Source organism: Medicago sativa, chromosome 6 (genome assembly GCF_051527215.1).
Source record: "Medicago sativa cultivar Bolivia chromosome 6, Bolivia_mono, whole genome shotgun sequence".
NCBI classification, from domain to species: Eukaryota; Viridiplantae; Streptophyta; class Magnoliopsida; order Fabales; family Fabaceae; genus Medicago; species Medicago sativa.
The window spans coordinates 83,696,517-83,707,834 of NC_140754.1; the positions used below are offsets into that span (position 1 = coordinate 83,696,517).

Consider the following 11,318-nt stretch of genomic DNA (forward strand, 5'->3'; position numbering starts at 1 on the left):
TAAACAAAAACAACGTATAAAATTTATTGAATAATTAACATATATTGTCTATAATATAAACCAGATTCATTTGACCAAAGGAAAATAATAAATACAAACAAATACATTTGACCAAAGAAAGTAAATTTGACTGAAAAAGATTAATTAATAATATTTGAAAAAGATTACTTAATAAGATATATTTTGATAAAATTCATAATATACAAAAATGAGTAAACTTAGAGGAGAAGGAGAGTGAGGAAGAGGGTAAGAATTCCAACACATCAGACACGACAGGGACAGAATGGTCATTTTCCAGTACCCACTACCCCCTCTCTCTTTATAAGCCTCACATTTCACAGTTTTCTGTGCTCTTTTCTTCTCACAACAAACATTTCTCTATTCTTTCATTTCATCACTTTCTCTCTCTAAAAACCTTTGTAATTTATAGTGAGAGAAACAATCCTTCGTTTTCTCTCACTCTCTCACTTCACTCTTCAAATACCTAATATTCCAAACACAGTTTTCGATTCTCTTTTGTTCTAAGGTATAACCAAAATCGTTCATCGATTCACGATTAACGAATATACATATTTTTTTCAATTTTTTAGGGTTTTTTTTTTGTGATTGTGATTTTTTCAGTGTTTGATGATGATTTTTGTAATGTTTTCGTGTTTTGAATTTTATTGAGTAGATCTAGTAGCTTTTGTTTGATTTTTGAGCTAAAGCTTGTGATTTTCATTTTTCACTCTGATCTGTGATTTTTTTTTTGTTTTTGTCATTTTTCTCTTTTTTTTTTTTGTTGTTGTGTATTTTACGGTTGCGTAGATTTTTAGGGTTTGCTTTTGTTTCGGATTCTACGGTTGCTTATTTTATTTGTGTGATTTTTTTTTTTGTTCTTTTTTTGATTTTTAGGGTTTGCTTTTTGTTCCGTTTGATTTCATAGATGTCACAATGTATGTGTAGATTTCTTTTGGTTTTGATTTCGGTTTTTTTTTTTTATTACACTAATTTTTCTGATTGTGTTAGTTTAGCTTTTTCTCTCTGTTTGTGTTTATTTTTTTGGTAAAGTTTATGGCTTTTTGTTTAATCATTTTTTAGTCAATATTTTCTGTTATACATGTTCCAAGGGTTTCGTAATTTTTGTTGATTAAAGTTTTTATTTTTATTTTTATTGTATGTTTTATAATTTGGTAATTGTTTATTGAAATTTGTAGTTAAGTTTTTACAATTTTTTTATTTTGTTTTTTACTTTTAATCATTTTTTATCGGAAGTTGTAGTTATAAGTTGTTAACAGTAAGAAATCATGAATTTCGATGTTTATTGAAAGTTGTTAACAGTTAAAAATCATGAACAACTTACCATGTTAGTTGATGTTTTTTCCTTAAAAAAAATGTTAGTTGACGGTTAATTGGTTTGTATGTTGATTATTAACTGTTTATTTAGCTAAACTTTAATGTTATAACTTATGCTGTTAATTTGATTAGGGTATGCCAAGTGTTTTCTCTGTGATTCATCTGTATGTTGTTTGGGTAATAGAATTTATGCTGGTTTGTATTTGTTTATATGTGGTTATATTCAGTTCATGTATAAGTTGATTTCACTTTCTGACATTTCTTATACGTGCTTACATTAATTAATCTGCCAATAGTTTTCCATTTGTTTTGTGATCTGTTTGTATTGATAATGTTTCTAGGGTTTGATTTTTGTTAATGGGATATGAATCATTATAGTAATGAAGTTTGTTTTGTTGTGTGTGTGTGCAGCTTTCAACATGGTCAGGAAGAGAAGAACTGATGGACCCAGTGGTGCTGAAGGTTCCGAAGGTCAGCAGAGGACTTCGCCTCCTCAACAGCAAGCTGCTGTAACTGGTGGTGCTGGGTATCAAGGAGGTGGAGGACCTCAAGGAGGTCGTGGCTATGCACCCCAAGGAGGTCGTGGGGACTATGGTGGAGGTCGTGGGGACTATGGTGGTGGTCGTGGAGACTATGGTGGTGGACGAGGTGCTTATGGTGGTGGTGGACGTGGTGGCCGTGGGATGCCCCAACAACAGTATGGGGGGCCTCCGAGGGGAGGACCTCCTCAGCAACAACAGCATTATGGTGGACCTCCAGACTATCAAGGAAGGGGCAGAGGACCTGTGCAACAGCAAGGCGGCCGTGGGTACGGTGGTGGAAGAGGTGGATATAGCGGTGGTGTTGGTGCTGGTGCTGGCCACGACGTTTCATCCTATGGAGCCCCACCAAGGCAACCCTCATACCCCGAGCTGCACCAAGCAACCCCTGTTTCCTCTGCTCCCTTCCAAGTCCCTGTGTCGCCTCCAGTTGCACCCCATTCTGAGGCTAGTTCATCTCAGCCACGAGAAGTGACTGAAGTGGAACAGGATTTGGGACAGTTGACAATCCAGTCAGATGAGACTCCTGCTCCTCCTCCTCCTCAGAGCAAATCATCAATAAGGTTTCCCCTTCGGCCCGGAAAAGGGAGCTACGGCAGGAAAACTTTGGTGAAGGCAAACCATTTCTTTGCTGAGTTGCCTAAGAAGGATCTTCATCAGTATGATGTAAGTTCCACTTTTTTAATGATTTTATTAGTTGTTAATCTTTGGTTTTACACTTACTGATTTTTTTGTTGCTCTTGGTTGCTTAGGTTACAATTACTCCAGAAGTTACATCTAGAGGGGTTAACCGTGCTGTTATGGAGCAGCTTGTAAGGCTGTACCGTGATTCTCACCTTGGAAAGAGGCTTCCTGCTTACGACGGCCGTAAGAGTCTCTATACTGCTGGGCCGCTTCCTTTTATTTCAAAGGACTTCAGAATAACCCTCGTTGATGAAGATGATGGATCTGGTGGACAGAGGTGTGCTTCATGTTATTTAGTTTTATTTGTGTTTTTCCATTGTCAAATTCACCCTTAGTTATTTTAATATTTAACTGATTAATTTATTTTGATTAATTGATTTTGACACAGGAGGGATAGGGAGTTCAAAGTTGTGATTAAATTGGCTGCACGTGCTGACCTTCACCACCTGGGACTCTTTTTGGAGGGGAGGCAAACTGATGCGCCTCAGGAAGCTCTGCAGGTTCTTGACATTGTTCTCCGGGAGCTTCCTACCTCAAGGTTGCTGATTAACTTATTTCTGTATTGAATGCATTTTGGTTCACCCTGTTTATGTCTGGCTAAGTGTACTTTTAATGATTAGGTATTGTCCAGTGGGAAGATCCTTTTATTCACCTGATCTAGGTAGAAGGCAGCCTTTAGGTGAGGGATTGGAAAGTTGGCGCGGTTTCTATCAAAGCATTCGTCCTACTCAGATGGGACTATCTCTGAACATTGGTGCGTATTTACATTTTGCTTGACCATTTTTCTGCAGTCAATCAATCTGCCGACTAATCGTTCTTTTTTATTTATGTAGATATGTCATCAACGGCATTTATTGAGCCGTTGCCCGTCATTGAGTTTGTTGCCCAGTTGCTTAACAGGGATGTCTCTGCCCGGCCTCTGTCTGATGCTGATAGAGTAAAGGTTAGTTTTGTTGACTTGTACAAATTTATCTAGTCATTTTAAAACACTAGCAGTAAACATGGTTATGTTGCTAACCTAATAGTGCTGTCACTCCTTAGATTTTGTTGTATTCTAAGTTTACAAGCAGTTTGCAGCATTATAAAACATTCATTTAGTTATGTTTTTGTCTGCAGCATTGCTCCTTTGATTTGTTGTTACCGTATCCCAAGTTTACATGTAATCTGCAGCTATAAAAACAATCATTTAGTGTGATCTGCAGTTTTGCGCCTTTGATTTTGTTAGTGTATCACAATTTTCCGTTCAGTTTGTAGTTTTCTAAACATTCATCTACTTTAGTTTAGCAGATCTCGTGTGTTTTGCTCATTGGTCTAGGAAAATTAGAATGATAATTTTGCAAGGACTTGAGTGAATTTTTCTCTTTATTTTACAAGCCGTTTGTTGTGATACAAACTTTCATTTAGTATAGTTTAACAGAACTCTCCTAGAGGTTTTAGTCATTGCTCTAGAATAAAATGAGATTGATTATTTTTCAAGTCCTTATTGAATTTTCCTAATGACAGATCAAAAAGGCACTTCGTGGTATCAAAGTTGAAGTCACACATCGTGGCAACATGAGGAGAAAATACCGCATTGCTGGTCTGACTTCACAAGCTACCAGAGAATTAACGTGAGCAGTAGTGCTATGTATTTTTTTGCATGCAATGTTTAAATTCTTTTGCTGACTTTCTTTTAACTTCTCAATAATTTTTAGATTCCCTGTGGATGAGAGGGGTACCATGAAGTCTGTTGTGGAGTATTTCTTTGAGACATACGGTTTTGTCATTCAGCATACTCAGTGGCCTTGTTTGCAAGTTGGAAACCCACAGAGGCCTAATTACCTCCCAATGGAGGTAAATGTTCTCATTAGTTCTCTCCTTTTCACTATTGTATTTTTTATGCCTGGCTACTTTATGTTAATTTTGTTTGTTGGATGTAGGTCTGCAAGATTGTGGAGGGCCAAAGGTACTCCAAAAGACTTAATGAGAGGCAGATTACTGCCTTGCTCAAGGTCACTTGTCAGCGTCCCCTTGACAGAGAGCGGGACATTATGCAGGTCAGCAGAATTGTTGAGATATAAATAACTCAATTTATTTTTAGCTTATGAAATGATGTTGTGTAGTTTATATATATATATATATATATATAGAGAAGGGATCCATTGACTCCAGGAGTAACTCTTTAGAGTTACTCCAAATCATAACCTTTGATCTTAATATTAATCAAGGGCCTTAATTAATTATTAATAATATTATGGTGAGGGCTATTTACTTCTTCTTTCTCAAATCTCACACGCGGTGCATCAACCAACCTACAGCTTTTTTATCAATTAATCATTCATCTCCTTCCCAATTGATACCAGCGAATTATCCATCAATTGCAATGATTTTTTGTTTGTTTTTTTTTATCAAAACTTGTTAAAAGTTAATTTTCTTTTTGATTCCCCTGAATTTCTTACGTGATTGCCTTTCCCATAAGGATACATGATATGTGCTTGTATCAAAACGTAGGTTGTTCTTCAAAATAGATATGCATCCCAGATTAATGAAAAAGGGTATATTAAGAATTACCAGATTACATCTCTTAAATTATTTTAACCTAATTCTTTGAGATCAAAGAAATAGAGAAAGTTACTTTGAAGATATCTCTTTGTTCCACGAATTGTTTGGCAGTTGAATACGTGAAGGTGTAGAAAAACCCACCATAAAATTATTAATAATCAATCATGGCCTTTAATTGATATTAAAACCGAGGGTCAAGATTTGGAGTAACTCTAAAGAGTTACTCCTGGAGTCAATGGATCCCTCCTCATATATATATATATATATATATATATATATATATATATTTATATATATTATAGCTAGAATTGGCATGGCTGTTAGACGATTTTTTATTGAATTTGTAGTGTTGGTATTCTGTGCTTAATACAGCTTGTATTTTTGCTTTGCATTGAACTAATGATGTTGTGCAATTTTTTATATTGCTATATTTTACTGAATGGTTCCTATATGCGTGTTGGTATGTTGTTCTATGTAGGATTGACATGTCTGTTAGTCTGTTGTTTTGTGTTTAATGTTTATAGTTGATGTCATTCTGTGCTATATACGTATTGGTATGTTGTTCTATGTAGGATTGACATGTCTGTTAGTTTGTTGTTTTGTATTTATTGTTTATAGTTGATGTCATTCCGTGCTTAATCCACCTTGTTCTTTCTTTGTTCAGACAGTACATCACAATGCCTACCACAAAGATCCCTATGCTGAAGAGTTTGGTATCAAAATCAGTGATCGACTTGCTCAAGTCGAAGCTCGCATCCTTCCTGCACCTTGGGTATTTATACCTTGTGACAATTACCATTGTTTAACTGAATTTTTTTTATACTTGCTTATTTATGTTAATGTCATTTTCCCTTGCAGCTCAAATATAATGATACAGGTAGAGAAAAGGATTGTCTACCCCAAGTTGGCCAATGGAATATGATGAACAAGGTGAATTTTTTTTTTTTAATCTCTGCACATGTTGGAAGCCACAGATGAATTTTACAAATTCAACTGTATATTTTCCATACAGTTTGCCCCTGTTTTTTGTGTCAATGCAATTAGACATGGAAACTAATTTGCGGTCTAATTTTCAGAAAATGTTCAATGGTGGATCAGTTAAATACTGGTTATGTGTTAACTTTTCAAGGACTGTGCAAGATAGTGTTGCACGTGGCTTCTGCTATGAGCTTGCCCAGATGTGTTATATATCTGGCATGGTATGTATATGATGTTTGCTTTGGTAATATCTTCAGTGAAACTTTTTTTCATTTTTTTATAATTGATAATTTTATCTTTGTTAATCAGGAATTTAATCCTGAGCCAGTAGTTCCTGCCATTACTGCTCGTCCTGACCAAGTAGAGAAAGTTCTTAAAACTCGGTATCATGATGCGAAGAACAAGATGCCTAAAGACAAAGAGGTTGACCTGCTCATTGTTATATTGCCCGATAATAATGGCTCTCTTTACGGTAAATAATTCCTTGACATTTACTTTTACTCCACTACCATATTCAACTGAAATTTTTCTTCACTTAGCCAGTATATTGAATTTTCCATTAGGAAGTTTCTGGCTTGCAGTAAATCAGTAGCATCTAGATAGTTAATTCCTGACATAAAAACTGCAACGTTTACCTTTTCTCTCATTTTTTTTTTCACAGCACACTAATTTATATGAACTTTGGCATATCCTTCCTATTTTTTAGTTTTGACTTTGGCATATCCTTCCTATTCTTTAATAAGTTTGTCATATCCTTAATTATATAATTAAGTTGGCCCAGAGTCACTCATCCTTCCTATTTTTTAAATGATTTACTAGTCCAACTTACATAATAGAAGTTCACAAAATTTGACCCCTACAGACCTGGTCCTTTGGTCCAGTGGATAGCAAGTTACTTAATTGTTGGTGATTATCTGATATGCAGGTGACCTTAAAAGGATATGCGAGACTGACTTGGGGGTTGTTTCTCAGTGCTGTTTAACCAAACATGTATTTAAGATGAGCAAGCAGTACCTTGCAAATGTTTCTTTGAAAATCAATGTGAAGGTTGGGGGTAGGAATACAGTGCTTGTTGATGCACTTTCTCGACGCATTCCACTTGTTAGTGACAGGCCTACTATCATTTTTGGGGCCGATGTTACTCATCCACACCCTGGAGAGGATTCAAGCCCATCAATAGCAGCTGTAAGTTTTGTACATGTGATTTGTTTTTAATTCCAAGCAACTCAAGTTTGAATATATGTTTTTACTTTCTCTTTTTTAAATAATGCTCTTCGATATTGTAGGTTGTTGCTTCTCAAGACTGGCCTGAAATTACCAAGTATGCTGGTTTGGTTTGTGCCCAAGCACATCGCCAAGAGCTCATTCAAGATCTTTTTAAACAATGGCAAGATCCAGTCAGAGGGACATTGACCGGTGGAATGATCAAGTAATTTCTTTAACTCTACATTATATGGCATACGAATGCAAACATTTAAATTCCTTCAACCAAACTAACCAACCCATTCCCAAGGGAAGACAAAAATAACACTTAACTGATCTGTTATATACGATAAAATCAGAACAAATTTATTATAAAATCTTAGTAATACTCAATGAGTTGGAATATATATCTTTTAGATCCTTCAGTCGTAAAAAAGTCATCTTTGTTGACGTGATTGATTTTGTTTAAATTTTTATAGGGAGCTTCTTATATCTTTCCGTAGAGCTACTGGACAAAAGCCCCAGCGCATCATCTTTTACAGGTAGTTATTTTTGTTGTTTGTTCATGTTCATTAGTATTTGTTATTATTATGATTCTTAAACTCTAATATTACTTGCTGCAGAGATGGAGTGAGCGAGGGACAATTTTACCAGGTGCTGTTGTTTGAGCTTGATGCGATACGGAAGGTAACTGTTTTTTGTGGTTGTTTCCATAGTTTCAAACTAATAAATTGTTCTTATTGTGCTCACTGTATTATTAGCAGACACACATTATCATAACAGATAAGAGACATTATGTTAGGCTGGGGATGTACACAGCAGTCGAAGCAACGTATAATAAGCGTTGATCGCGATACGCCTTCGATCACCCGGATAGATTGGGATTATACAGTAAAAAAATAAGAAAAGTCTTGCTATCATTCCTCGGACCTACCGGACTATCGGCTTTCTATAGTCATCTTCCTCTCCCCGCTTCCTCCCTTCTTATACTTTTAAACATAAGTAGTAATTACGGCCTAAAGCATTGCCTGCGTATGTTAAGATAAACTAAAGCAAAATTGTTTATTTTATCTATAGCGTAGGACTATTGAAAGTTTTTTCCAACCTGGTTACTATACCCTTCTTAGGGGGACAAAGGATTCAAGTCCAGTCCAGCATAGGACTATAGAAAATGTTCTTTCAAAAATGGTTACTATATCCTCAGTAGAGGCACATAGGATCATAGTGGACGTTCTATTGAATACTTGAACCTGCTTCTAGTTTTTCAAAAAATTAGAATAGTAGCTATTAGCTTTGCAGAAACTGTTTTTCTTGGTTATTTCAACAATTTCAATTGTGATTTATTTTTATTCTGCTAACGTTTTATCCTACCTGTTTCTCCTTATCAGGCTTGTGCATCCCTTGAACCCAACTATCAGCCCCCTGTGACTTTCGTTGTGGTTCAAAAACGTCATCATACTAGGCTGTTTGCCAGTAACCACCAAGACAAGAGTTCTGTTGATCGCAGTGGCAATATATTACCTGGTATTTATTCCAACTTCTTATTCTGAAAGCTTTTCTTATGATTTTTATTTACAAGGCTGATGCGAATATATGTATACTTCTTGGAAATGTTTCAGGCACAGTTGTGGATTCTAAGATCTGCCATCCGACAGAATTTGACTTCTATCTTTGCAGCCATGCTGGTATTCAGGTAAATATTTTGCTTCTTTTGTTGGTCAAATAATTGAAGTTGAATTATTGTTTTATGTTCTTACGTTAACGAAATTTGCAGGGCACAAGCCGTCCAGCTCACTACCATGTGCTGTGGGATGAAAATAACTTCAGTGCTGATGGTCTACAAAGTCTAACTAATAACCTCTGCTACACGTAAGTAACTAACTTGTAACACAATTTGGGGTTTCCCTTGTTTTTTTTTCCAGCCCCACTGCTTTGTTTGTTTATCAAATGCCTCCAAACTAAACACATAAGTTGTATACAGTTTTGTTTGTTTACACTTCACATCAAGCTTCTCAATTCCTGCTTTTTTAAAACATAGCAACAGTTCAAACTTCACATTTCTTAATTTTTAAAACATCAACAGTTGTGTACTGTTTCGTCTGTTTATCATGCCTTCTAACTTCACAAATTTTAATTCTGAAATCGTTTTAATGTGGTGTCATCTTTATTTACTGCAGATATGCCAGATGCACCCGTTCTGTCTCTATTGGTAAGTTTTCCATTTTCTTTATATATAAGAAACTAATTAGATTCACAGTTACTTATGCTGTGTTCTGTTAACAATTTGTGTTGTGTTATAATTGCAGTGCCCCCAGCCTATTATGCACATTTGGCTGCATTCAGGGCAAGGTTCTATATGGAACCTGAGACTTCAGACAGTGGCTCGATGACAAGCGGTGCTGTTTCTCGTGGTGGAGCGGGAGCTGTTGTTGGACGTAGTACCCGTCCAGCTGGAGCTAATGCTGCTGTTAGACCCCTGCCTGCACTGAAGGACAATGTCAAGAAGGTCATGTTCTACTGTTGAGATGACATTTGAAGTTGGCTGAAGTATCATATCAAATTATGTTTGGTTTTACTGGTTTAGTTATTTTGGAACTATCTTGAGATACGAGATATTTTTATGTCTTTGCTCTGAACTATTTTGTCAAGTTTCCTCTTAAACATCCACCTTGTGGTATTGTTGTTAAGCGTTTCGTTTTGAACAATTTTATTGTGTTGTTACTCATCTGTTGTCATGAACATGATTGATACCAGATGCAAACTATGTTTGCTGTTGAATTGAGACCATGTTTCAATATATTGACAGTGTTTGGTTTTATTTTGATGGGATTGTTACTATCGGTGTTATTGTGTCCATTATTGAATGTCATTTATTATCATCTGTCTTTTGTCAGGCTTTCTAAACCATTGTCATTGTCATTGTCATTGTCATTGTCATTGGGTGGGCTTCTATTGTTTTCATCGTTGGATTGCACTTTTTATTGTCGATTGTCGGGTTTCTGTCCCAAGATACTAATTCATTTATTTGACCAAAGGATATTCTCTAGAAGAGATTTGAACCTATTAGTTAATTGGTTCTGACTGTCTTCCATAATAATTTGAGGGTTATATTTATAAGATTATTATTATGCATGGAAAATACTTTCAAGACTGGTTGGTGATTAAGTACAAGGTTGAAAGAGATAATAATTTGTAGACTTGTCAATGCATTAAGGAATTCGAAAATGTTTTAACTTCATATATGTTGTCCGATTAAAAATAGAACTTGTATTTCATTAAAGGACTTGTACTTCATATAATTGGTAGACTTGTCAATGCATTAATGGCATGATTTCCATAGTTTTTTCAACATAGCATTAAAGGACTTGCACACTCTTCAACCCTTGTTATTTTTTTTTCAAGAGTTTTAGTTTTATTTAGGATTAGTTAGTTACACAGTTTGAGATTACACAATTGGTTTGTCTATTGAGCCCTATAAATAGTAAAATGTACTCATTTCATGATCTTTTTTCAATCCATATTCATTCATATTCATTCAATATGATTCTTCTCATGAATACACATATGCTCTCTATCTTGCTTACATCTATGATCTTTCTCCCTTCGATTCCATGATTCTTAACAAGTTTCACGAGCTACTGAAATTGTAGTTCACTAGCTACTGAAATTGTAGAAATGAACTAATCTTATTGTTTTGCCGTAGAAGCCACATTGTTCCTTTGTAAAATGGAAGAAATGAGAAATCCTCCTATGTCAAGAATCAAGAGAGTTTAGTTGTAATACAAAAAATTGGGAAGGGAAACTTCTTACTGTTACCCATCGTCATTGTCCATGTTAAAGCCACCAATGTGTTCAATCATGTGTTTTTCAATACGCCATTTCAAAAGAGACTAAACTATATTATAGTCATTTCTTATCAATGGGAAATAAAAAGCAAAAAGCAACAAAATGAATCAATCAAGAATAGTCTATTTGATACATTACCATCACTATACCCTAACACCATCTAAAATGAATATTTGAGAAACTAAGTTTAAG

At 35.4% G+C, this 11,318-nt stretch overlaps 1 protein-coding gene across 1 annotated transcript; it reads left to right on the forward strand.

Annotated features, from left to right (window-relative positions):
• The first annotated feature begins 349 nt into the window (after positions 1-349).
• Positions 350-10,098, forward strand: LOC146917483 (protein argonaute 1-like). The gene is made up of 22 exons (XM_085719308.1): positions 350-526; positions 1,747-2,540; positions 2,627-2,835; positions 2,947-3,096; positions 3,179-3,312; positions 3,392-3,501; positions 4,062-4,168; positions 4,253-4,391; positions 4,478-4,594; positions 5,764-5,871; positions 5,958-6,029; positions 6,176-6,298; positions 6,387-6,549; positions 7,003-7,262; positions 7,364-7,506; positions 7,760-7,822; positions 7,904-7,967; positions 8,669-8,804; positions 8,900-8,973; positions 9,055-9,149; positions 9,458-9,489; positions 9,587-10,098. The coding sequence occupies exons 2-22, from the start codon at positions 1,755-1,757 to the stop codon at positions 9,802-9,804; spliced, it is 3,303 nt and encodes a 1,100-aa protein (XP_085575434.1). The 5' UTR covers positions 350-526; positions 1,747-1,754; the 3' UTR covers positions 9,805-10,098.
• Positions 10,099-11,318: the final 1,220 nt, after the last annotated feature.